Source organism: Sciurus vulgaris, assembly GCF_902686455.1.
Source record: "Sciurus vulgaris genome assembly, chromosome: 2".
In the NCBI taxonomy this organism is placed as follows: Eukaryota; Metazoa; Chordata; class Mammalia; order Rodentia; family Sciuridae; genus Sciurus; species Sciurus vulgaris.
Window position 1 is genome coordinate 30781971 of NC_136462.1, and position 27687 is coordinate 30809657.

Sequence of the window (27687 nt, forward strand, 5' to 3'; positions counted from 1 at the left end):
CTTGGGACAGTAAGAGCAGGTAGGGAGGGAGAAGGGACAAGATTGGGACCAGGGGGAAAGAGATGAGAAGGGGCTTCCAGGTGTCAGCAGTATGAGATCAGACTGGACAAGTCAGGCAGGGGGCTCCTGTTAAGAGTGTGGCCTCCATCCTGCAGCCACAGGGGGCTGTTAGGATGAGACCCAAGAGACCCACTGGGTGTCATGAAGGCCACTTGGCCTGAAGCCTTGTCCAGAGAGGAAGACAGGTAAGCACCAGGCAGGCAACAGATCCCCCCACAGGGCACTCTACCTCTGCTGAGGTCATTGGCATTGAAGGTGCCTGTGACTGGGTAGCAGCTGGTGCCATCACCCCCACACTGCAGACATTTGTCTTCCTGCTTGGATGAGTCTAGCTTGTGGTCACAGCCGACAACCTGTCAGGGAGGTATATGAGAAAGCAGAGGGAGCCATGGACACACCAGGATTCCAGTCACAGGTGACACCACGATTCCAGGCAGGATAGAGGAGTGTGGGAATCATTCAGCTGCAAGCCAGGGTGGCTGAGCAAACCTGGCCTGTGGCATCTCCCCTTCTCTGGTGACTGCACCCTAACTCCACAGGTGATCACCTCTCCCCCTACAATTTGGATGGAGCCCCCAAACATGGTTTTTGGCAAACCAACAGGTCAATCCCCCTCCTCAGAGAGTGGTTCATGGTGAGTCCAAGACAGAGCAGAGGCAACCCAGGCCGCTGGGGCTCCTGGGGAAGAGGCTGTCCCCTGGGAGTTGCCAACTGGTACTGCAGGGACCCAAAGCTGCTGGAGGCCACCTCGTCACACCTCATGGGAAGAACCTGCCTGACTTTGACCCAGAGGAGATTAAAACCAAGGAGAGAGTTCTAGCAGCAGTACCATTCAAGCACCTGCAGCCATTCCTTAAGGATGGGCTTGGGGTGGGTGTGTTTTTTTTGTTTTTTTTTTTTGTACAGGGGATTGAACCCAGGGGTGCTTAACCACTGAGTCGCATCTCCAGCCTGCGTGTGTGTTTGTGTGTGTATAGATATACATATATGGTTATATAATTATATATGTGTATTATATAAATATTATATTTATAATATAATATGTAATTATATTATATAATTAAAATATATTTATACATATTATTTTTTATTTTTTTAAGGTGCTAGGAACTGAACTCAGGGCCTTGTGCATGAAAGGCAAGCACTCTACCAACTGAGTTATATCCCCAGCCCTATATTTTACTTTGAGAACACCATCTTGCTGAGTTGCTGAGGGCCTTGCTAAGTCACTGAGGCTGGCTTTGAACTTATGATCTTCCTGCCTCAGTCTCCCAAGCCACTGAGATTACAGGCATGCACCACAGCACCTGGCGTGGGTTTGGTTTTCACTGAGGTCAGCTTTAGCATGCCACCCAGAGTTTCTTTTACAGGGGCAGCATTCTTAAAGGGCAAGGATAAGGGGGTCAGAGCGCATCTGTGATAGCTGTAAAGCATCCTAGGAATATGGCTCGGGATCCTGGTAACTTGAGAAGACATAAGGCTCCTGACAGCCACCTGGCTCTGCTGGTGCTGAACAGGTATCTGCATAGGCCTCCAGCCGGCTCAGAGCAGGGCAAGGACATACTCACCCGACAGCGGCCATCCACACAGACATCCCGTCTGCCAGGCTCACAGGGTGTCCCGTCCACCACAGCATCCCTGTGCTTGTAGTAGAAGTTCTCCCCCTTGGGAATGCAGTTCAGCTCACATTTGTTTGGGGCTAGGGTGGGCAAGAGGGCACAGCTGAGATCCAGGCCCGAGGCTTGGCCTCCCAGCAGGAACTCAGGCAGGGCCCAGAAGCACATGGGTGACTTGGAGAGGAGGCCTTGCCACAGCCCCCAAGATGGCACAGAATCTCACCCTTATCCCAACTGCTCATGGAGAAGTAGTTTCCTCCATGAAACTACTGTATCTTGAGGATGGAGTTGAGAAGAAATCCCAAACTAAGGAAAAAGCTACATCCTTAAGGAGGTCTACCCCAGCATTAGAGCGGCTCAGGTCTTAATAGCCAACTCTAATTATTAACGAGGTAGTGTGCACGCTGACCATGCAGCTAAAATGATAATTATGGAGACTGTACATTAACACAGGAAGATGCTTAAAACACAAAATGATGCTGGGCACAATGGCATCTGTGATCCCAGCCACTCCAGGAGGCTCACAAGTTGCCAGCTGGGGCAACTTAGCAAGACCCTGTCTCAAAATCAAAAAGGCTGGGGGTGTAGCTCAGTGGTATAGCACTTGCCTAGCATGTGCCAGTCCCTGGGTTTCATTCCCCAGCACAGGGGATCAAAAATGGAAAAGAAAAATGGAAATTACTATGTAATAATTGCCTGTACAATTATTTTCTCTATGCAAACAGAGAAAATGTAGAAAGGGCTAGAATGAAATGCTAACAGTGACCATATGAAAGATGTGAGGGCAGGGTGACTTTTCCTATATTTAATATCTAGGTATTACACATAAACAGCCCAAAGTGATAACAGGATCTTAACTGCACAGTAAGGCAATCACTCCTAGCCTATTCTTTTTAGCATTTCTTTTGTTTCCATTTTTCTATGTGGATATATAAGAATTATTTCTAGCACCTAACCACCTCAAGATCCAGGAGGACTATTGCGTGCCAAAGCTCCCTCCACCTCCCAGGGGCTGGTGGGCACTCCTAACGGCCACGGTAACCCCCAACACAGCACACACAGGACAAACTACTCGGTGTTGGTTGATTTGGATCCACAAAAACTCATGGAGTTTCCTGAAGTCATTTGTCTCCAGCAGTGAAAACCCACCCAGGATTATCCCAAGGCATCTTCTGACTTACCTAAAATGTTTTAATTATGTACACGTTGGGGTTTTTATCTTGAACTGTATTTCTCTAAAAATTAATGCCCTCCACCCTGCTCAGCATTACCCAGACCATGTCCTCAGGTCCCAGGCTCTGGGCAAGGGGATCTTGCTTGACCAAACCCCTCCCAGGCCCGCCTGCAGTTTGCCCCAAGGGGCACCGACCCTACCCCTCACTCCCCACCTCCACCTTTGTGCACCAGGCGGAGCCTCAGACTGCAGACTGAACAAAACCGGCGCTCCAAACGCCACACATGCACCTGAGCTTTCAGAATATACGCATAGACCGGGAAAAGACCCAAGATGACAACCGTACTGTGCTGCCATGGGCACGTGCTAGGGGTCCTGGAGATTCTGGAAGACATGTGACCGGCATCTATAGTGTGGTGACAAGGACTGCGAGTCGGTGTACTCAGGAGACCCCAGGACGCCAAGCGCTTACCGCCGTAGTAGGGCAGCCACCGGTACCGCCGGCCCTGGAACTCGGCGCCGTCGAACTCCGCGCACTGCTGGGCCCGGAAGTCCCGCGCGCCGTCGGGGCAGCTCTGCGCGGGGGGGGAAGTGGGTCCCAGCGTGGGGGCTGGAACCTGTCCCCTCCCACCTCCCCGGCCTGGGAGCCCTGGGTCCTCAGCCTCCAGCTGCGGCGCGCAAGGCCGCTCCAGGGGTGCGGGGTGCGAAGGCGCTCGAGCCGCCCAGGGAGGCGCCCCGCGGACCTCAGCCCGGTGCGGCTCGGGAGCCGGGGCCGCGCGGCCCTTACCTCGGTGCTGCAAGTGCGGTGGCTTCGGGCTGGGCCCACGCAGCTGGAGCCTCCATCTCTCCTGTGGGCAGAGCACCAGGAAGACCTCGACATCCCTGCCCAGCTTCCCTGGGGCTCCCAGGTGGGCAAGGCTGGGTCAGAGGGGCGGCTAGGTGGGGCGGGTGTGCTCACACACAAATCCCCTTGGGTGGGCATAATTAGTCCATGTGCCTACCGGAGAAGTGGCAGAAGCCTGACTAGCTGGCACCATAGGCTTCCTTAAAGCAAATTTCCAGGGAAGATCCAAATTCTGCCCTTGGAAATGGCTGTAATATTGACCCACCGGTAAGGTTAGTTTGCAATTTAAGGAGTAAGTGTGGGGCACTTAGAATCACACCTCTCTCTCCCTCCCACCCCTCCCCTTTCTCACTCATGTTCTCAGGACTGAGCTGGATGGACGGGCCTCATTATGCTTCTTTGGGTCCCACCCCTCTACAGAGCCTATCAGAATGCAGAAAATAATAAATCACTGAAGTGGCAAACATCCATATTGACAAAGCTGCGGGGAGCAAAATAATAATTAAGAACCCACAGGAATTAGAGATTGTTGGTTGAACATTATTCATTAACTCCACAAAAATTCACTGCAATATTTTACTACAAATCAGGTGCCTGAGGGTCAGGGGTAGAAGCAGCAGACCATCCAGCTCCTCCAAATCAAGGCTGATGGTTGAAATGGGCGTGGGTACACAGGAAACGATCTGCTTTCCTACGCTCCACTGAGGCTGCTTCCAAAGCGAGTGTGGCTTTCTAGCCCCTGATGCCTCGCCTGACCCAGTAGCCAACCTCCCTTGCTCCTGCCCTCTTTGGGCTCATGTTAGTCTCCTACCTCTGGGAGTAGCAGGGGCGCTCCCGGAAGCTGATGCCTCCTCCGCAAGTCCGGCTGCAGGGACTCCACTGGCCCCAGTTGCCCCAGGTGTCACTCTGCCGCCTCACCTTGGGAGCCTGAAAAAGACCCACTCAGGCATGGGAATCAGCTTTACCCATCAGGGCTTTGAGCTAGGAGCCCCCACGAGAGCTCATCGCCTAAGGCCACTCCCCCACTTGTTCACAAAGCCTGTAGGACACAACAGCACTGCCCTAGCACCCCAAAATGCTCATTTACAAAATTAAGGATCAGCAGAGCAGCATGGTGGTGCACACTTGTAATCCCAGCAGCTTGGGAGGTGGAGGCTGGCATATCACAAGTTCAAGGCCAGCCTCAGCAACTTAGCAAAACCCTAAGCAACTTAGCAAAAACCTCTCAGGATAAAAAAACAAAAAGGGCTCAGTGGTTAAGCACCCCTGGGTTCAATTCCTGGTACCAAAATAAAAGAAATAATAAGAGTTAAATTAACCAGGTTTCACCATAAGGAACTAAGCCAGGCCTGAGTATGTGAGAGGTGTTGAAAGCGTCCAGGCAGCAGGGAAGGGCCAGAACCTCCAGGGTGCTCCCTGGGTGAGTGGCCTTATGCCTAGGGCTTGCACAGGTTTCTGTTGGAACATTGATGTGGGCGGGGACTCTAAAGGAAAAAAAGGGATGCAGCATAGGACAGGGAAACACAGCTGCAAATCTTTGGGTCAATCACCCAACCTCACTCAGCTGTGGTTTTCTCATCTGGTAAAGAAGCCACCACCAGCAGCAACTCTTGAGCTCCTACTGTTTGCTAGACATGGTGGGAAAACTGCCAAGTTAGGGACAGAGACTCCCCCCCCCACTCCAACGATGATACACCCTGATCAGGGCAGAGCCTAGCTTGAGAACCAAGAGATCTGCACACATCCCCTTGATTGGAGCCCACGGATCATGAGCATGAACCCCTCCAAGATGGACACATAAAAAGGCAGGAAGACCTTGGGTAGGACAGGGAATGTCACCCTTAGGCAATGCAGTGATTCACCGGGTTCCCACACCAAGCCTTGTGGCATCTGCTTCTGTCCTAGGTGGTAATCTTACTTCCAGAAGTTTCTATAGCTCCGGCCTATTAAACTGGGAATTTACTCTAATCCTGGAGGGAGGTTTCTGTGGTCTCTTCCTGCTGATCTGTGGCAGAGACTTCCAGGAGTACTTCAACATCCACTCCCCTTCTCCCATTAGGAGAGAATCTTTGAAAATTTGACATTTAGCCAGACTCTCTTAACTTCCTACAGCTAACTGTGGCTGTATCACTAAGTTCTCGTCAAAGTCATGTAAGTAAGTGTTGGGCAGCAGCCTCTAGCAATCTCCTGGAGAGAACCTGCATGTGTTTTGTCCTTTTCCTCTTCCTCCTCATGCCTTCCTGCTGGATGGCTGGAGTTGGAGCAGCCTTTTAGTCTGTGAGGGAATGTGGGAACAGAGGCTTCGTAAGTAAAGATAGAAGGATTCTAAGTCCCGGAAACCAGAAAGACCTGACACTTTGCAGCGAGCATCAGAAGTCCACACACTACAGCCACATTCTCTCATGTACTCCTCAGAACAACCCAGCAGAGCCCATTGCGTAAGAAATGTGAGGCAGAAAGAGAGAAAGCCACAGAGGAACAACTGGGCACAAGGGCAGGCCAGCCTCACGCCAGGTCTCCGCTCTCCTGGGGCTGTACTCCCGCCTGCCTCTCGGGGGCAACCAAATGAGACATTAGGTGAGTCCTAAAGCTGACAGGAATTCGACTTAACTTGCCAGGAAGTAGATGACATACTGCAAACATGTCTCATTTTCTGGAAGAGGACTTTATTTTAGGGTGTTACCAAATAAGAATCTTCAAGGGGGGAAAATGTGTCCCCATGGAGAAAGCTCAGGTGAGAACGTGAGCTCTTCTTGTAGCACTGTTGCAGTGGTCTCAGGTGACGACAGAGGGCTGCTCATCTCTAGTGCAGGACACCTAGTCACCCTTGCTTGGTAACAGTCCGGAACTCCAGAGCAGCGCAAACTGCACTGAACTCCCTGAGCCATGCGCACAACCAAGAAGGAAGGGCAGTCACACAAAGGGCTTGGCTCTCAGTCTTGAGTGGCACAAAAGCTACGAGCTTTCAAAACCAGTGAGCCAAAGTATCAAAGTAATCTGTCAATGAAATTTAAACTGATTTTACTTGGATTAAGTTTCTATTTTAACAGGGAAGTGACTGGGTGGTGGGGAGTGGCCTTCCAGGGCTGAGAGGCAGTGCAGGCTGGGATTCCAACACCTCTTCCCCATCTGGACCAAGCCTGGCTACCCATGGTGACAGGGCTGCTGCCTTCTCTCTCTGCCCGCCTGGGCCAAGCTATTGTTCTCTGACCAAGGCCTGCTTGGATATCTGTCTCAGTCCCCTAGCCCAGCTACCTGAGCTTCTCCAAAGCCCCAATTCCCCAAGGAGGGGCTGGGCCAGCTGATGCGGTCAAGGCGAAGTGGGACCTCCCTGCCATGGAGCGCCTTGTGTCCATCAGGATGAAGTGGGGAACTGGGCTACTACAGGCTGTGTGTGTACAGTGGATAGAACCCAGGGGCACTCTACTAGTGTCCCTAGTCCTTTTTTAATTTTTGAGACAGGGTATCACTAAGTTGCTGAAGCTGGCCTCAAACACTTGTGATCCTCCTGCCTCAACCTCCTGAGTCATTGGGATTCAGGCATGTGCACGAACACAGGGCTGTCCAGGAGGTGAGCCCCTGGCCAGGCGCCTTACAGACATTTTCCTGCTTCCTGCACCCAGCACCTGTGAGAATGGCATCCACAGACCAGACCACCAGCAGGCAGCAGGAGAGCCCTAGTCTGGGTGTCCCCAGCTGTGCTCTCTGCACCTCTCCACGGAAGGAACACGTTCATTCACGAGTGGCACCAGCATGTTTTATTCCCTATAATTATCCAGACCACAAGCTGCATGATGGTGTGAAGCCAGAAAGGGCTGATGCAGCCAGCCTCACCCTGGGCCTGTCCTTGCCTGCCCTATGCTGTGTTTGGCACCCACTCACTCCTCCTCCCGTCCCCACCAGGAGCAAATCAGGAGCCCCCTTTTCTGCTGCGCTGTTTCCAGGGGAATCAGCTGCCTGCTCTGCTTCAGGTGGTGTATGGGGGAGGGAGAGAGATGGAGAGGAGGCCGGTGGGAATGGAGGATGAGGAACCAGCCTTTATTCATGGGAATGGAGGCCAGCCACCTCCTTCAATCATCCATTCATTCTATTCAAGTCAACCCTGCCAGTGCTGAGAATGACCCCCAGGTGCTGGGGATCTCACGCTGGACCTTGCCCCCAGCTCAAACCAGAAATGAAGGCAGCTGAGCTTCAGCTTGGGCCACACCCCTCCACCAGACAGGTAGAGGATAGCCAGAGCAGGGTTCTCAGCCCAGGCCATGAGCAGCCCCACCTGGGACTAGACGCTGGGAATGAGAGGAGGCAGATGACTCCAGGTATTCCCCAGGGAGAAAGGACCCAACAGGACCCAGGGCACTCTGATTTGTTCCATCTGAGTGGACAGCGTGTGGGGTGGGCATTATAACTCCCAGATTAGAGGAATCTTAGGCTTGGTGCTTTGGCCAGGGTCATGAAGCTGGTATGGGGTAGCTTTGGGATTTTGTCCTGGGGCCATATTGGCCCCTCTGCTTGGGCTTTGGATTGCATGCAGCTGGGACATCAGTACACCCTGAAGGATCTGAGTGTAGCATTTCGGAAGCAAGGGTCACAGGGTAGCAGAGGTGACATGGGAAGCTGGCAGGTAGCAGAGAAGGATGGCTGTAGGCCACCCATGGCTCTGTGACCAGTGCTGGATCCTTGGGCACTTAGAGGACCGTGCAGTGCCCACCACTGACCTCCATCCCTGCCTGCCTGCTGGTCCTCCACCTGCATTTCTGCAGAGGCGGGACTGTGCCTGCCCTCAGTAGCACACCGTGTTGGTCCTTTCTCGGCGCAGGGGTCCTGCCTGTCTCATCTGTGCCTGCCTCACAGAGGGTGGGCAGGGCTGTGGGCTCCCCAGCCAGAGCTCTCCAGGAGCAGAGTAGACTCCCTCCTCCCCAAAATGGGTCCTGCAGTTTAGAACATTCCCTGCATATCCTCAGGCCCCAGGTACCTTCTCCAAGGAACCCCATCCTTTGGGCCCCTTTTAATGAAACAGGTACTCTGATGGTCAGTTAGCCTCCTGTATCTGCTAAGTTTTGCTCTCATACCGTAGCCACTAGCCACTATATGACTACTTAAATAAAAATCAAGTCAAATTTAAAAGTTCCTCAGTTGCAATGGCCACATGTCAAGTGTTGGATAGTCACAAGGGACCTCCTGACCTCCTACTGAACAGCAGAACATCTCTCAGATGCAGATCTTCTCCTGAAGGTTGTACTGGACAATTCTGCTTAGGTGCAAACCCCAAAAGCAGAGCAAGTGACAGGCACCCCAAACCTCCAGACTCAGCGCAGCTGAGGGACAGCAGTATTCGGTTCCAGGTGGACTACGGTGTCTGGTGGGATGGCCCATCTTGCCCTACACCTCCGCTGGTCCTGGTGTCCTTTCCACCTGACGTTCCTCCTTGGTGCACCACCAAGGGAGAGGGCTCAGCATTAGCCAGGGCCCAGTGGAGGGCACCCACCACCTTCTCAAGGACAGGTAGGTGAAAGGTCGCCATCCCCGTGCCATCCCCGCTGATTGCGCCCTGCCTCCCCGCGGGGAGTTCCGGGCACTTGTGCAGGAGCTGGAGGGCGGGGAGGTGGGTTGCCTCTTATCCCATCTTATCCAGCACTGCCCCTCTCCTGGGTGAACTGGGGCCACCGGTGAGCTCCATCCCGCTCTTCCGGGCCTCCTCACCCCGCCTCCTCCGCAGGGTCCTACCCGGAGCGGAGCGGGCTGCACTCACCGAGGACCCAGGTGCAGGAACCAGCAGCAGGGGCACAAGCAGGAGAAGTCGCATTTCCGCCTGCAGGAGAGGTCGCAGGTTAGAGCTGGCGGGGCAGGAGCAGGGCACCGCCCCCGCCGTTGCAGCTCTGGGTGTGGGGTCGCTTTTGCAAAGGCTGGCTTTGAACTCACGATCCTCCTGCCTCAGCCTCCCAAACCGCTGGGATTACAGGCCTGTGCCACCGCGCCCGGCATTGTACATCAGTTTTGTTTTGTTTTGTTTTGTTTTGCGGTGCTGGGGATTGAACCCAGGGCCTTGTGCAAGAGGCAAGTACTCTACCAACTGAGCTATCTCCCCAGCCCTATGTACATCAGTTTTTTTATCATTAAAAATATTTTTTATTAGGGCTGGGGTCTTAGCTCAGTGGTGGAGGCTTGCCTAGCACGTGTGATGCACTGAGTTAGATTCTCAACACCACGTACAAATAAAAGGTCCATCAACAACAAAAAGAAAACATAAAAAATATATTTTTTAAAGTCTCTGATGATAATTTTAAAATTCAACTGCTTTTAAAAAATGTTAATTGGGTCCTGGAGTGTAGTGTAGTGGTAGAGAGGGTGTTTAGCATATTGCACCAAGGACCCTTGGTTCAATACACACACCCCCACATACACCCACACCCACTGCACAATTGTATCATGTAGGTGGTATTACACATACAGCATCATATATACATTTATGCTCATATAGTGGAGATTGAGTGCAGGATCACTTTACCACTGAGCTACATCCCAGCCCTTTTTACTTTTGTTTTGAAACAGGATCTCACTAAATTGCCCAGGCTGGTCTCCAACATGCAATCCTCCAGTCTCAGTGGCTGGAATTTCAGGCCTGCACCACCGCCCTACTTTGTATCCTATTTTAAACCCAGGCCAGCTTTGCTCTTCACGGAATCTCCATGGACAGCTCCATTACTAGTGTGCATACAGGCAGATGCTCAGGGTGCTGTGCAAGATTAATTACCAGAAAGTGCAGTGTTCCTACAAGGGCTGTGTGGTTTGGTGTGTACAATGTGTGCATAGGCAGTGTGGTATATGTGTGTTCAGTATGCACACACTTTACTCTGTGCACTTGTGTGTACTAGTCATTGTCTCAAAGAATGACATAAGCAATGCGTGCTGTTCAGTACAAAACATTAAACATGTACTGACTTGTACGTTTGAATTTTAAAATCTGTAATTCTACCAGTCTTTTTTTACATACAAAATGACTTCAGGTTACAAGGATAAAACAGCATACATAAGCCAAGTTTGGCAAAATTTTCCCTGGCACACGTATAGGTACTCAGTAATTTGGTAAAAACAATGATTCGTCTAGTAATTATTTTCATTGTCAAATCCGAAATTCCTGGGGATGGCGTGAGGGAGGTTTGTGCGGTCCCCTCCCCTACCCGCTAGGCCCGGGCCTCGCTGGAGGCTGCACCTGGGACAGCATCGTCGCGGGAGGGGAGCAGGCGCCTGGAGGAGCCTGGTTCTAAGGCTGATGGCGAGGAAGAGCTATGCAAGATGCTTCTCTGCAGGAGACAAACCTTTAGGGGTGGGTGAGCTTAGCTATGGGAGAGACTGAAGAAAGGAGAGGAAACAAACAAACAAAAAAAAAAAAAAATGTTTTTTTAACTTATAATTGCTACCAGCACTACCCCGGTCTCTACAAATGCACCGGACTACAATCCCTATCTGCAATTCCAAAGTCCCGGAAGCCTGTAAAGTTGTTTTTTCAACTAGTGGTCGCAAACAACCTGTCCGCTGCACGGCCAGCCCTGCTGGCTCTGGCCTCCCGGCTACTCCCGGGGTTGGGCGGGGGCAGGACCGAGCGCCCGGATCGCAGGACCGGCTCTCCAAACGCGCCGGTGCTTAACCAGACCCAAAGGCGGCGGGCGGGACCCGGGCAGGGGCTCGACGCAGGGCAGACCTGGGGCTGGCGCCTGGGTGGCGCTGGACATCGCAGCCCTGCACTGCCCCCAACTGAGTTGGGGCCGGCATGACGCTGTCCTTTTCTGCCTCACCTTGAAGGGGCGCCCCGCGTCCCCACCCCGGGACTGCGCCTGTGCGTCCTCCGAAGGCCCCCGAGGTGCGGTTCGCAAGTGAGGCCGGGGGATGCGGGGCACGCGTGGCAGCAGCCGGGCTGCGGGCTTCAGCTCCTCACGCCCAGATCCCCAGCATCAGGTCGGAGGGGACGCGCTCGGCCGCCCCAGCAGTCGCCTCCCCGACGCGCTGGGAACTGCGGTCCCTCCGAGGGAAGGTGGCGGGAAGCGCGGGCGCTGGGACCTGGCCGAGCCATTCTCCGCACCCTGGCCGGACGGCGACCGGCCCTGCGCCACCTCGGTGGAGGGAGCCGGAGGGGCCCCTACGCCCCACCTTCTCCGACCTCGCAATCGCTGCGAGCCCAGCGGGGCAAATTCCTGCAGAAGCCGGGAGTCTGTCCCGCGCCGGCGCCCGCCCCCGCCTTCCTACCTGCCTCCGAGAGCGCCGGGCGCGCCGCGCTGCGCTGCCAGGGCCGCTCCGTCGGTGCCCGCCCAGCCCCAGCCCGGGTCTGCCCGCCGCGCGGAACGCCCGTGGAGGTTGGGCTTCTCTCCCCGCCGCTGGCTGGCTTCCTCCCGCCCATCTCCCCCACCCAGCCCGCCGACACCGTCTCCAGTCTCCGTGGGAGGACAGTGGCCCTGTGGAGAGGATTCCTTGGTGACCAGAGAAGCCCCGAGCCTCCACCCGCTTGGTTCCTTGCCAAGGCTTGGCTTATCCTCCTCTCCGTGGGCTCCGGGTCATTCCTGCCTTGGGTCTGCGCTAGTCGCCTCTTGGATGCCACTTGCCCTTGCCCGTGCCCTGCCACCACAGCCACGCACCTCGTGCCCAGCCACCTTCTTGTCTTTCACCCTTGAATTTATATTTCGGCCGCAACAGAATTTCTCCTCACTTCCTGCTTATCCCCACATCCCAGCCAGCTTTACTCACTGTCTAGAATGTACTATCCCAGATCCTCTAACTCCTATTCATCTCTCAAAACCCTGATCAAATTTCCCGCTTTGAAGCCTGTCACAGACACCCCCCATCCCTGAGGCAGAGCTGTTGCGTGGCTGCTCCCTCAGTTTTTGTCCCTTCTGCTGTAGTTGTGTGGTGCATCACACAGTGGTGCTCAGTCTCCTGAGTGAGCCGAGTTCCCAGAGGGTAAGGCCTGCATCCTCCTCTCCTGTGCCCAGGGCACTGGTTGGCCTCAAGACAGGGGCTGAGTAAATGTGGTAAATTTAATTTCCTTTTCCGGTTGTCCTTTTTCTGAACCAAGGACCTCTTGCCTGTCATTCCTTTTCTAAAACTGTAATTCACTCATCTCTAGGAAAATGGCACTGGCCCTGAGCCTGGGGGAGGTGGGAAGGTCACAAAGGCTGGTCCCCTTCCCCTATCCTCTTCTGCCTTTGACCCCTTGCTGGCTCTGGCTGTCCCTTCTCCCTGGCCTCAAGTGAGCAGAGAAATTCACCCATGGGGGAGCTCAGCCCTCTTCAGAGCCGGGCTTCTGCAGCCCATTACCTTGAGCCCACGCTGATCCTGGGACAGAGTGCTTGTTAAAACAAACCTGGGGCCCTTTCTTACCTATCAATGTAGAGAGGAGGGGCCGGAGCAGCTGTGTCTCTGGGGCCCCTGGGGAGTTGTGTGAATTCTTGGGCAAAGGTAAAGCTTGGCAGAAAAAGCAGAGTAGAATTACCCAGAGCCTCTCCAGAAGAGGAAAATAGTTTCTTCCATTCTAAAAGTCCCACTCCTTGGCCCCACCAGCTGGGACCTTTCTGAGATTGGTCAAAGTTCCCAGTTAAGTGGGAGGAAAATGCTTCTCCCACTGCAGGGTGGGGCCGCTGAGGCCCAAGAAGGCCACCCTCCTGATCTTCTGGGTTTCCTCAGATCCCTTCCTCTCAGACACCCAGACCTGGGACTTCTTACTCCCCACCCCAGCTGCAGGGAGGCCCCTGAGGTTGGGGAGGCAGGACTGCCCACAGCTAACCTCACCAATCACTAACTTGGGCAAGAACTCCTCCACTCACCCCAGGGAGACATGGGAGCACAGAACCCAACAAATAATCAGTGCACAGAAATCTGGTAGTTTCAGAAAAAGTGTGAAGCCTTCCTTCCCGTTGTAAATCCCCCTCTGTACTGGCTCCATGCCACTCACTGGCAGCACCAGCGACCCCTTCAGTTTAGGGATGGGGTAGCCTGGGGCAGCAGCAGGAGCACAGTCCAGAGAGACAGACAGACCTGGGTTGGACACCAGCCTTGCTTCTCACTGTGTGTGAGCTTGGGCAAGTCATGTCACCTCCGTAAGTCACAGCCTGTTCACATGAGCCCCCATGTGGCATGCTTCCATAAGGTTCCCACCAGAGGCTGAGTACATGCTAATTCCTTCTGCCCCTTGCGCCCTCTAATTCTCTACACCTTGATCATTTCTCTAGATTGCATAGCTAGGGACAAAGCTAAGAAATAAGTGGCCAGATCTGCGTGGGGTGGGGTTGGGATGGAAGGAACGCCTGGGAGATGCTCCAGCGCTCCCCTCAGCCTCTGCTCCCCTGTGCCAGGGTTGCCCTGCACTGTTATATCCTGGTCTCTTTTCCCCCTTTTGACTGGGAGCTTTGCAAGGGCAGAAATCTCTTTTCCCTTGTTATATCCTGTGCTGGAGGTTTGCAGTGGTCCTGAAACTTTCCCTCTGGAGAGGGTTGTGGGAAGCCCAGTTGATTAGCACCTCCAGCTGGTGCCTGGCTGCCTTCCACATTCCCAAGGCTCCTCACACGGCTCTCTCCATGGTTATCTTTCTGGGCCTTTCCTGTTACTGCTCTCTTGCACACCTAATCCAATTTTGGCATCTGCTTCTCCAAGGACCTGGACCGATTCACTGTGTTCTTGGTTGCAAACCACAGAAAAGGACCTGGACAACTTCGATAGAGAAGTCGCTTAGAGGAAGGACATTAGGAGCTCACGGAATTGACCGAAAGGCTGGTGGGTCAGACATGGAAATGGGCTGAAACCCCTGTGAATATTGTAGATTGTGGCCCAGAAATGGTTCTGGTTAGGAACCATCCTGCTGGATGCTGGGCTATTTCCACCATCACTTTCAGGCAGTGCTGACCAATGTCACCCCAGGAAAACACCTTGAATGGTCCTTGTTGACTCAAACCCACAGAACATACCTGCACGCATTCTGCCAAGCTCTGAGACACGAGAATTGGCAGCTTCCCTAGAGGGGAAGTTGGTATGCTGAGCTACCCCTAGAAAATGAACATCTACCGTATCCCTGCAGCACCCAGAACGTGATTTCTGTTGAACTCTTGAACTAAACTTCTCTGCTTCCTTCTTTTTGTGGTGGTGGTTGTTCATGCATGTATTTATTCCTTGAATATCTAAGTGCCTAGACTGTTCCAGAAGCTGGAGACAGCCCGAGTGGCTGTGATAAATGTTCAACAGCCAGCACTGCTGGGTAGGGTCGAACAGGTTCCCTGGTGTAAATGCCTCACTCCAAACACCAGCTCACCCCTTCCTTGTTGAGTTTACACTTTAGTAAGGGGTTGTAAGCATTCTAGTGCTGTGTGTTCATTTAGATTCAAACCAATCTTTAAACAATAGTCCTATTGTTAAACTTAAATATATTGGTTTCCCTTAATAAAGATGGTCCCTGTGATAGGTTGATATTGATGTGACCAAAATACCTGCCATAAACAACTTAAAGGAGGAAAGATTGATTTGGACTGGGTTTCAGAGGCCTTCCAATCCATGGTCAGCTGACACCCTTGTTTGGGATCAAGGTGAGGGTGTAGCGGAGGAAAGCTGCCAGCTCACGGCAGCCAGGAAGCAGAGAGACAGAGAGGAGCCAGGGATAAAATACAATGCCTGGTGACCGGCTTCCTCCAGTCACGCCCCAGCTGCCTGCAGTTCCCGCCACCGCTCGGTAGTCCATTCAAACTATTCATTCATCAAATCGTCGCTCCACCGATGAGCTCAGAACCCTCATTTCCTGAAATCTCCACCTCTGGACCTTGCTGCACTGGGGACTAAGGCTTCAAACCATGAGACTTGGAGGGACATTCCAGACCCAGACCATAACAGTCCCCCGTTTACCATGGTTGGACTTAGAGCTGACGGATGTAAAATGTAAAAGCAATATACATTCTGTAAAAAAGGTACTTTGAATTTTAAATTTGGACCTCTTCCCAGGCTAGTGACTCTGCTTGTGATTCCCCCCACCCCACCCATGCCTGGCAGCAGTGAACCCAGGCGCCTCGCCAGCCACTTGATCACCGCGGGGAACAAGGGACACTCTGCAGTGTACTGCCCATGATGTTCAGCAGGTCTGGGGATTAAGTGCATTTTCCACAACTTTTTAAATATAGGATGGTTTTCTTGTAATCCCATCAAAAATTGAGCAGCATCTTTTGTGCAATCACTCAAAAATTGGGGAAGGAGGGCATTAAAACCTGAGGGACAGCTCTGCCCTCCAGTCACCGCTGTTTCCAGGTGCCCCCTCAACCCTTCTTCCTCCCTCGTGTTGCCACTTGGGGACACCAGCCAAGCCCGCTGGAGTGAGAGTCCTTTGCTCAGATGTGACAAGTGATCTTTATAAAATAAGTCACCCGACCTTTGGAGAGGTTTTCATCCTCAAAGCTGGGACAGAACTATCACATCTCTTCCCACAGACAAGAGGGTCATCCACAAAGGAAGAACAGGAATTCCCAGGATGTCCCCTCAGTGACTGTGGGCCTGGTATGTCCCTACCGCCCTGCCCCTCCTCATTTCAGATCCCAGGAAGGGACATCAGGAGGAGGGGGAGGCTCATGGGGAAGCAGTGGAAGCAGGACACTGCTCTGGGAACAGGGCAGGAGGTCCTCAGGACAGAGAGCAAGGAAGGGCTTTCCTGATGCCCGTCCTGACAGCCTCCCAAGAGATCTCAACCCTCCTCTCAATTGTTCTGTCTCTACCGGTCAGGGCCACAGTCCCTTAGGAGAAGCCCACTACCTCCACTTCTCCAGACGTCGTTGGGAAGAACCTGCCTCATTTCCTGAGTGAGAGAGGGGCTCAGGGTCCAGGTCCCACAAGGGCCAGTGTGGAGCCAGCCCACAGGGGAACAGGCCCAGAGGGTGTCTCTGGGCCTCACAGCTTAGGGCGGGCGTCTGTGGTGTGGCCTCAGTGCCCCAAGGGGTTCAGAGTCTCTTTCTGAGGGTCCTGCACAGGGCTTGGTATCCCTGGAGTCACCAGGGACAGGGGTTCTGGATTGATAGCTTCAAAGGCCAGAAGTCAAGGCCATTGGGATCTCTTCCTGCTGGTCTCAGCCTCCACACCAGCCAGGAGGTGCTTCTATCATCTCCCAAGCTTTAGCCTCAGTATTTGGATGACCCTGAGCCCAGATGCCTACAGGTCGCCTGAGTCTTGGGCCAAGGTCTGGCAGCGTAGCCCAGAAACTCATGTACTGGGGCCTCACAGCTCTGAATCGCACTCCACAAGCTAACTTCAGTGAGGAAAGGAGTTTGCCACTTTGGGGGTGCTGCTCTGACTTCAGTAATGTTGAGACCTGTTGTCCTGGACCCCTATTTTAGTTTATTTATTTATTTTGCTGGGCTAGGGATTGTACCTAGGGCCTCTCACAAGCTAGGTCTGTGCTCTACCACTGAGCTACATCCCCAGCCCAGGGACTCCTTATCTATCTATCACCTATCTATCTATCATCTATCTATCTATCTATCTATCATCTATCATCTATCTATCATCTGTCTATCTATCTATCTATCATCTATCATCTATCTATCATCTGTCTATCTATCATCTATCATCTATCATCTATCATCTATCTATCATCTATCTATCATCTGTCTATCTATCTATCATCTATCTATCTATCATCTATCTATCATCTGTCTATCTATCTGTTGGTACTGGGGATTGAACCCAGAGGCACTTTACTGCTGGGCTACATTCTCAGTTCTTTTTATTTTTTTATTTTGAGACGGGGTCTCACCAACTTGCTAAGGCTAGCCTCCAACTTGTGATTCTCTTTTCTCAGCCTCCCAGGTTGCTGGGATTACAAGAATGTGCCACTGTGCCCAGATGGAACTCCTATTTAAGCATAATGCCACTAAATATAGAGACAGAAAACTAGGTCTAAGCTCTTTATTTTTACTACTTTTCTGTTACGGCAGACCTGTTACATATACGGCAGTCCCTCTTATCCCCGGTTTCCCTTTCCACAGTCTCAGAAAACAACTGTCAACCATGGTTTGAAAATCTGACATTATTAAGTGGAAAATTCTAAAAATAAACAATTACACTGTCAATTTTTTCTATTTTATTGTCATTGTTAATCTCTTACTATGCCTAATTTGCAAGCTAAATTTATGAATAGGAAAAAGAATATATAGGGGTTTGGTATAGCGGGTAATTTCAGGCAACCAACATCTCACCCTCAAATAAGGGGGATTACTGGATCTAGGTCCCAATTTCTCATCAGACACACTTGGGTCAAATGTTTTTCAGGATTGAGAGTTTTTCAGATGTCAGAAGTTACTAAACTGCATATTATACAATATCCCCACCAGGGTTGGAAGCCCTTTTTAATCAAAACAAACAGAACAACACGCACATTCCTGACTCTTTCAAATCATAAATATTCACCTACGTGGGTAATCAAGACTCTCAGCGGCCTTCAACAGATCAGGTCAGATCTGACAAACTTTAGAAAAACCTTTCAGTTTTCAGAGCACTTTGAATTTCATAATTGCAAATAAGAGACTCTAAACCTGCACAAAATACGACACAACCACAAAGGAACAAGGATTCTGAGGAGCGACCTTCTCAGGCTGGAATCCTATCATAGTTGGTGTCCCCTGTGCCTAGCATGAGGCTGCACAGCCTGCCTTGGCTGCAGGGTGGGCCACCACTTGCTGGCTGTGACATCTTGGGCAAGCTAACCTTCCTGCAGAGGACAATAGATTGATGTCAATAAAAGTAAACACAATTGAAAATTCCTGGCAATCTTTGGCTAAGAGAGCAAAGACTGGTGACAGAAAAACGGAGGCAGCGGTGTCCCAGATAGGGAGTGGTACGTGCCCTGGACCATAAAGACCCTCCACGCGGGCCTCTGTGAGGTGCAGACCCTGAATGTCAGACTGGCTGTGAAGTGCACACCTGCCAGAGCTGGAGCTGAGCCTGGGCAGGGCTTCCCACGCTGGGGTATGTGACCCTGGGGCTACGGAGACCCTGATCAATTAGATGCAGCTCCTGGAAACAGCTGTAAGACTGGTAGGTAGTTTTGGTGATGGCTTATGTTTGTTTCTATATTAAATATGCAATCTGAACGAACCTGGAGGACATTATGCTGAGTGAAACAAGCCGGTCACAAAGGGACAGACGAGATTTAGCCCACTTGGAGAACACAGAGAATTCCACTCTTCCAGGTTCCTCGAGCAGTAAGCTTCACAGAAACAGCAGACTGGGTTGCCAGGGACCGGGAGAAGGGAAAGTGGGATTCAGTGTTGAATGGTGTCAGTTTCAGTTTGGGGTTAGGAAGAGGTTCTGGAGATGGAGGGTGGTCATGGCGGCACGGTGTGAATGTGCTTTTATTTATTTATTTATTTTCATCCCAGGAATTGAGCCCAGACGCACTTAACCACTGAGTCCCATCCCCAGCCCTTTTTATTGTTTCTTTAGAGACAGGGTCTCACTAAGTGGCTCAGGGTCCTGCTGGGTTGCTGAGCCTGGCTTTGAACTCGTGATCCTCCCGCCTCAGCCTCCTGAGCTGAGGTGTGCACTACTGTGCCTGGCAACATGCATGTATTTAATGTCTCTGAATTGAACACTTCAAAATGGTTAAGATGGTACATTTTATATGGTACGTATTTCACCAAAGCAAACCACCTCAAAAATATTTATTATGAAATGAAATTTAAAATATATTTTTAAACTCCAGAGAAATTTCTGGCTGAGGCAGCCCCTTTGGACTGTGTCCTAGGGTCTCTCACCTCCCTCTGTGGTTGGAACAGCTTCCATGAGAAAGCTGAGAGACGTAGGACTGCTCATTTTCCCAAGGAGAACACTGGAGACACCCAGGCACAACCCAGTGCCCCTCTCCCTGGAGGCCCTGGAGTCAGACAGCCTTGGGCAGGATGCCTGTCTTCCTTATTTGGTGTGTATAATTCCAGGAATGTTACTCATCTTCTTATTTTTCTCATCTGTAAAATGGGGATAACCAGCCCCACTTACAGGGTGGGTGAGGATGACAGGAGATGGTGCTAGTGATGGGCTTAGCACAGTGTCTGGGAAATATTAATAGTAGATGCTCAATGAACACTGGCCATGTGGAGCAAGGACATCCCTCTAGGACTTTCTTGGTTCAATGAAGGTTAAGTATTAAGACTCACATTATCAGCCAGCTGCTGTGGTGCACACCTGTAATCTCAGTGGCTCAAGAGGCTGAAGCAGGAGGATCTTGTTCCAAGCCAGCCTCAGCAACTTAGCAAGGTCCCCAGCAACTCAGTGAGACCCTGTCTCTAAATAAAATACAAAAAAAGGCTGGGGATGTGACTCAGTGGTTGAGTGCCCCTGGGTTTAATCCCTGGTACCAAAACAAAACAAAACAAAAGCCCACATTATCTACTGCAGAATGATACTGGCCAAATTCTTTTATTATGTGTTCATGCACAAATGTGTAACATATGAGTTCTACCATTAGGTACAACTATAATGCACCAAGAGAATACATGGGGGGCGGGGAGAAGACCCACATCATGATGTGTTCTTCCTGCAGTCAATGCTGTGACATTGACCCAAGACAAACCCACACATTTCTCAAGATGTCGTAAATGCGTTCTGGAGGAGGAAGCTTGTTTGGGTTCAATCTTGACCACCTGTTTATAAACATGGGGCTGGTTAGTGGTTGTTCTTACTCAGACATTCCCAGACTCATGCCCTGCGGACACCATTCCACATGGAAATCCCCTCCTGCAGACCCCTCCCCCCAATACTTACTTCATTGATTCACATAATTACCAAACAACTCCCAGGAGCCTGGGATGGGCCGTCCCACACCTCAGGAGCAGGGCCCACTGGAGGGCATGGCCACTGGTGGGCCCACGCAAGCACACCCGCATCTGTGTATATTTGTCCTCAGAGGGCCCCTCTCTGGCTCAGGGGTATCAGAGCAAAGGAGGCTTTCTTCTGCCCAGCCTCCCTGTCCTGAGAGCCAGTCTGCAGACAAAGGCTGGGTTCCTTCTGAGAATACCAAAGTGGGTGGCGAAGACACAGGAATGTCAAGCCTCAGGGAAATGGAGGCAAGAACCAGGTCCCTGGACCCTGTCCAGCTGGAGGCAGAACTCTGGGGTGAGGCATCTGGTGAGGAGGGGTCTGGAAGGTGAGCGAAATGTGCTGGGTGGGCCCAAGAGGGAGGGCGAGTCAGGGGAGGGGCTGGGAAGCATCTGGGTTGGCCGTGTTCCCAGCGAGAAGATGGGGCCAGACTTGTCTCCAGTTCCAGGAGCAGGGGCCCCTCTGAGGGGGCGGTGAGGCCTCGCCCTCCTCCCAACCACCAACAAGTGGGAGCCATGCCAGGAAGCCGGGAGACAAGACCCACGAGCTCTCACTGCCCGTGGGCTCTTGTCATGGTGGAGCCCCCAGGACAGTCTCAGAAGGACTAGGGCTCCTGCAACCAGGGAAAGGGCCCCCCTGAGGAAGAGTCTCCCCTCACAGAATGTTTACCAAAAGTGTATCTTTATTTAAAAACAAAAATCAATTCACGTGGGCTGGGGATACAGCTCAGTGGTAGAGCCATTGCCTGGCATGTGCAAGGCCCTGGGTCCAACTCCCGGTACTGGGGAGAGAGAGAGAGAGAGAGGGAGAAGGCAGATAAAAAAATCAATTCATGTAACAATTATCAAAAATTTGGAGCATCTTGATGAATCTGACATACATATCTTTAATGACGAAAGTTGTATAATTGGGCTGGAGATATAGCTCAGCTGGTAGTGTGCTTGCCTTGCAAGCAACAAGGCCCAGTACCACCAAAAAAAAAAAAAAAAAAAAGTTGTATAATCACTTATAACATGTCTACAACTTATCTATAGTACAGAGGGGGAAAGGGAGCGTTCTAATCCTTGCTAGTTAGGAAGCAGTCCCCCAAAGGATGAGACAGGGAGAGGACTGACATCCCTGTCCTCTAGAGCATGCAGCTCTGGGGCCATCATCATGACAAAAAAGGGATCCTCTGGCTTGAAGGGCTGTGCCCTCAATAGCACATTAACCTGGGCCAGCTAGCCTCACTGTCAGCTTCTGACAAAGGCAGAAGGCCCTTCATGGTTATTCATGGAATTGGCTTCTGGAAGCCCACAGAAGTAACCTGAGAGCCACGCTTGCAAAATGTGAGGTACTGGTCCAGCTCTCCCGGCCCTGCCCCAGAGCAGATGTAAAAGAAAAAGTGAAGGCAGATGCCCCTCCCTGTATCCTCAGACTGCTGGGCTCTGTGCAGCTTCCCAAGACAGAACAAGCCCTGCACCTCCCTGGGACGTTACATTCCTCCAGCTGGGCTTCTCTACCCGGGTGGTAATGGGAAGCTGGGTCAGGAGATCCAGAGCAAGGTCTCCCCAGCAGATGTCCACCAAGACAGAGGGAGGCACAGAAGCCACCTATGGCACTTCAGCAAGCCTGAAGACATCACGCATTCGCTTTGTCTAGCCCACAGCAGAGAAACCCTGTCATCTGCCTAAGCAATGAAGGTCGATGCTATTTTATGGAGATGTAGATAGCTCTGATTAGTAAGCAGAAAAACCAATGATAGCCAGGTAGGCAATGATAGCCAGGTAGGCAATGATAGCCAGGTAGGTTGTAGTTTCTTGGTGGATGAAATCTTTGAAAACCTAGGTGCAGTTTAAAGTTCCAAAAATCTCCTTTAGTTTTCTTCTCAGGGGTTTGAGAGACCACTATGTGTCCATCATTGTGACAGCCACCGTACGGAGGGGCTGATACTCAGTGTGTGGTTGGGGTGCAGCTCAGTGATAGAGTGTGCCTCAGCATGGTTCAATCCCCAGGATGCACACTTGGGCGCACACACACGTACACGGACGTTTATGTGCATGTGTGTATGAACATATTTGTCCAGCTCCAAGTGATGTTTCCACTTTTAAATGATCATTGTATGTCTTTGAGTTTAGTTTGCTACCTGAGAACTTCACCTGCAGGTTCACCTTAAGGTATGCTGTGAGTTTACCCTGCAGGGGGAACACAATCCTTTCCTCTTTTGCATGAGAAACTGACCTTGGATTTATGATAATTGTCAGAATAAAAATGGAGTCACGTGTGCCAAACGCCAACAAAATAAATAAATAAATAAATAAATGCAGTTGGGAGGTGGTGAAGGAGGGGATCTCATGTATAGACACCTGATAACAAGAACTATTACAGACGCTCTGCCAGAACCACAGCCTTGCACCAAGGCCGCCGCAACCTGACAAAAATTTTTTTCTCCAGGACAACCCGTCAGGTCCCCTCTCGCCCTGCAGGAGTTCTATTTCTATGCACAATAAAACCTACTCAAAAAAAGAAAAGGATCTGCACCAGCAACAGCCTATCCAATCTTGGACCGGTGCCAACCTGGCTATTGATCCTGGTAGTCAAGGATAATTGTTTAAGACAACTAATGTAGCCCTTTTCATTTTCCTTTAAAATTTGTCTTCCTTTGCCTCCTTGGGTACATCCATGTGTGTTCCCACTGTAATGCTCATTCCTGAAAAAATTCCTTGTTTTTGGAGAATCTGTTATTTAGGTTGACATAATTTGGAGTCGGATGTGGGAAAAGAAAGAAAATGAAAAAAAAAAAAAATAGGGAAGGAAGGGAGGGAAGGAGGGAGGATGGGAAGGAGGGGAGACCTGCAGCAAGGTCAGCTTTGGAAGGCTGCAGTCCAGGGTGCGACCAGTCCTTCTGAGCCCTCTGCTTTGACGACTTTCCTTTGCTGACCCAGTGTCTTCTCTTTATGGTGAGTTCGTTCAACTGTGTTTGGTGTCTGCTTTTATCATAAGGAAACTTAAGACCTTGGATCCCTCGCGGGACTATAAAAGACGATCTCTTCTAGCAAGCCCTTTCTGACACAAGGACACCGTCACCTGGGAGAGTCCTCTGGTCTCTACAAAACTGACATAGTTTGTGAGGACCTTGTGTTTTTTCTTGGGAATTTACCTTTAGTTCTGAACATCTGGCTTAAAATTTGTTTGTTCTGCACAGCTGGTTTAAATTTTTCTGCGTGAGCACTTTCTCGATTTTGTTTTGGTTAGATGGCATGCATCTACAAACGATTTGGTTCTTTTACTCTTCCCCTTCTGCTTGCTTCAGAAAGTTTTTTCAGGAGTAAAAATATTTATTCCTAAAGGCTTCTAAGATTTTTCTTAGAATCTTGAAAGACTAATAATATGTGGAATGGGATCCCTAAATTTGAAAGGCATAGAATAGGACTTCTTTCTGGGGCCCTAGGCAGCTGTATCATGGTCCGTTCTCAGGCACATTCTTTTTAAACCAATGGGGAAAGTAAACCAAGGATCCAATCTCAACTAGCAACTACAGGATTCAGCAATCTGGATGGCATGCTAGCATGCTGGAGGCTTCTAACCTCTCTGTTTTTCTTTATTTTTCCCTATGCTCCCAATCTGTTGACTTTTTGGCCTAGATTTTAAGATGAAATACTGTTACAAATTAAAATTTAAAAATAAATTTACTCTTGGCAATTTTCGTTGTTCTGGAAAGTTTTTCTTAGAGCTAAGATAAGAAAAAAGAAAACTTTCAGGTTAATGGCTTTGCAAATCACAGCCACTCCGTGGCCCAGCAACCTAGCTGCCTGAGTCATCCTGTTGGAAATAAAATCGAGGTTTGCTGGCTACCAATTGATTAGAGCTATGGTTCAGTTAGTTAAAAGGTTGATCGTCTAAACAAAACAAAAAACTGGACAAGCAATAGCAGAGAGATACAAAAGCAGTCACAGATATGCAGATGTATTTTTGCTAAAGAACATTAAAAAGAAAATTAATTTTGTATTAGAATTTTGGGTGGTCTCAGTGATTAGAGAATAAGAAAATCCGATTTTGTCTTAAGGTGAAATGGGACAACATCAAAGGCTTAATCAAGTGATAAAGCTTGGAGCAAGTCCTGAAGGTCAGGGGAAGTTGCAAAAGGTTTATGAAAGAGGAATCTGGGGATTGAATCCAGGGCCTATGCCTGCTAAGCACTCACTCTACCAATGAGCTACACACCTAGTCCTTGAGAGGTTTTGAACTGTCTACCCTGAGAGTACTATGTGGTCAATCAGTATTCTTGCTGCACTTACTAATTGACCAGGCCAAACTTGATGAAACTAAACTTATTTCACTAATTATGTTTCTAAAGAAAAACTGTAACTCACCTTCTGCCTCAGCCTCCCAAGCTGCTGGGATTACTACCACTGTGCCCAGCACAATGATGCTTAGTCTTGAGCTCTTGGTTCATAACTATTATGCAAACTGGATATTATACTTCTATTAATTTTGCTTTGTATTTTTCTTTTTAAACTTTGCACCCTGTTCTTCAGAAACACAACTCCTAACAGACTAAAGGGAACTAACAATGAACACCAGGTAAACACAGCCTGAGAGCCATTCCTTCCAAACCTCATTGCTGCTCAAATTTAGCCAAAAGGGTTTTGATACTGACTCCTAGTTGCCATTCACTTGTCTCCAACATGGGACCAGACCAACAGGAACAGGTCCATTCTGGCACCACGGGTCAACCAAAACCTAACTTCTGGAGGGCTGATGAGTGATGTTTTCAGAGAGATTCTGATCAAAGGGGGGAAATGTGAAAGTTGTCTGAATAAAAATGGAGTCATTGTGTGAAACCCTAGCCAAATAAATAAAGCCAAGAAGTTGTGAAGGAGAAGATCTCATGCTTTACACCTGATAACAGTAACTATCTAAAGAGCTTCTGCCAGAACTACAATCTTGCACAAAAGCCACTGCAACCTTATACAAAAAATTCTGTGAGGACATCTGCCCAACAACCACCTCCTATCCAACCTTGGCCTTATGCCAACCTTGTTATTGATCCTGGTAGCCAAGGGTAATTACTTGAAAACAACTTTTGTATTGCTTTTCATTTTACCTTTAAAAATCCTTTGCCTAGGGCTGGGGTTGTGGCTTAGTGGCAGAGCACTTGCCTAGCACGTGTGAGGCACTGGGTTCAATTCTCAGCACCACATAAAAATAAATAAATAAAATAAAGGCATTGTGTCCATCTACAATTAAAAAAAGAAAAATCCTGTGTCTTCCTTTGCCTCCTTGGATACAATCACACCTATTCTCATTATAATGTTATTCCTAAACAAACTTATTTCTGAAGAATCCCTTGCCATTTGTTATTTAGTTTGACAGATTACATATAGCTCTATCAAATACTTTAATTCTTTTATAAAAAATCAGAAACAAATGCAGCAAGAATATATCACTTCTTCTCCTAAGAACTAGGACTCCAACAAATCTGGTTCCTGGGGCTCTTCCCATCTCCCCTCTTTCTAGGACAGGGCACCCCTATACAAAGCCCAGACCATAGACAGAAATGAATCTTTATCAAGCATCAGATACTGCACATGTTGAAAGCCCCCTGTGATAGATTAGGTCACCATCCTTTATCATTTCTATAAGTCACTTAATGAAGGAAGTACATTCTAATAAATACGGAAACCAATGTGGTTAGCTTATTAGATTTTCCTTTGTATAAATCATCTTTATTAAAAATAACAATGGTTATCTGTGGCTGTCTCCACATACTTCTTCCTTCCTGATTTTGTTTTTAGTAGACAGTCTTCACCTTCTTGGCTCATTCAGGTTCCTCCCTTCTTTCCAAACTTTGTTCAAAACTGTTTCTGAAGAAAATTCTAACTTTAAACTTCATCTTTTTCTTTTAAAGTTTTTCTTTTAAACCTGGTCTTTTGTGGATCCTCCTTACTCTGAGTTGAATTTCTGTGTATGCTGTCATTTCACTTTTAACCAGATCCTAAACTTCTCCACACACAGCACACAGAAGCATCCTCAGAGAATGCTGTGAAATCGGATGACAGAAGAACCACCGCACTTGCTTAGTGATGCAGGAAATCCAGCCTCACGATGACTGCTTCTCAATCCTGCTCGACATCATTCCGTGTTCCCATTAAAAGCACCACTGTCAGGGCTCCTAAAATCGGAAGCCTCTCCCAAAAGATATGGCAAATCATGGTGCCTCTCTACCTAAGGGAAAAGAGATGCCGCCAATCCCCACAGGAGTGAGCGCACACCCCCTCTTCCAGAAGCCCAGCTGATTCAGCCAGGAACACATCCACCTCTTCTGGAGACAATGCCGACTGTTGTGTTCTTGCTTTGTTTTTTGCTTTTTGCTACAAACTTATTTCTGATCAATTATTCCCAACATTGTACAGCTTACCTCCTTAAAAATTTTTTTTTTTTTTTTTAGTTCTGGATGAACTTTTATTTATTTATATGTGCTAAGCAAGACTTCCTTTTTTTTTTTGCGGGGGGGGGGGGGTTTGCTGGGGATCAAACCCAGGGCCTTGTGCTTGCAAGGCAAGCACTCTATCAACTGAGCTATCTCCCCAGCCCCAAGACTTCCTTTTTTTAACAAAAGGTTTTGTACAGTTAGGGGATGGGGAGGACACACTATGTTAATAATGTTGCTTTTTCCCATTAGTGTGACTTGTGTAATAATTTTTTTCTCTCCCCCCTTTCTTTTTACCCCTTCTTTTTTAGTGCTGGGGATCAAACCCAGGGCCTTACACTACTTCTGCACTATACCATCAGCCCCAGTAATTTCTAAAGATAATCCTCCAGCACATGAAATATGTGTGTTGTACTGAAACATACATGTCCTGTATGTTTATAATTTTTTTTTTTTTGGGGGGTGCTCGGGATTGAACCCAGGGCCTTGTGCTTACAAGGCAAGCACTCTACCGACTGGGCTATCTCCCCAGCCCCTATAATTTGTTTTGGTTATTTAATGTGAAAATTTCTAGAAAAAATAATTTTCAGAAACTAAGCCTTAAGGTTTATTTCTTGGTATCCATGGGGTCTGGTACAGGGCCCTGCATACCAAAATCCACAGATGCAATAAAATGGTGTTGCATTTGTATACAATTTATGCATATCCTTTACATACTTTAAATCATCTCTAGATTGCTTATAAAACAATTTAGATG

At 49.7% G+C, this 27687-nt stretch overlaps 1 protein-coding gene across 7 annotated transcripts in view; it reads right to left on the minus strand.

The window, feature by feature from the left end:
* PAPLN (papilin, proteoglycan like sulfated glycoprotein) overlaps window positions 1–12030 on the minus strand; it is a 32241-nt gene extending 20211 nt beyond the window's left edge. For 6 of the 7 annotated variants that reach the window (XR_013762252.1, XM_079129745.1, XM_079129744.1 and 3 more), the window contains exons 1-7: window positions 11936–12030; window positions 9444–9503; window positions 4506–4621; window positions 3638–3698; window positions 3323–3425; window positions 1629–1759; window positions 290–413 (exon numbers count right to left, since the gene is read on the minus strand). Coding sequence is in view for 6 of the 7 variants with exons in the window: in XM_079129745.1 (XP_078985871.1) it covers window positions 290–413; window positions 1629–1759; window positions 3323–3425; window positions 3638–3698; window positions 4506–4621; window positions 9444–9497 (589 nt within the window). In the remaining variant the exon portion in view is untranslated. The other variant, XM_079129742.1, reaches the window with a different exon arrangement.
* Window positions 12031–27687: the final 15657 nt, after the last annotated feature.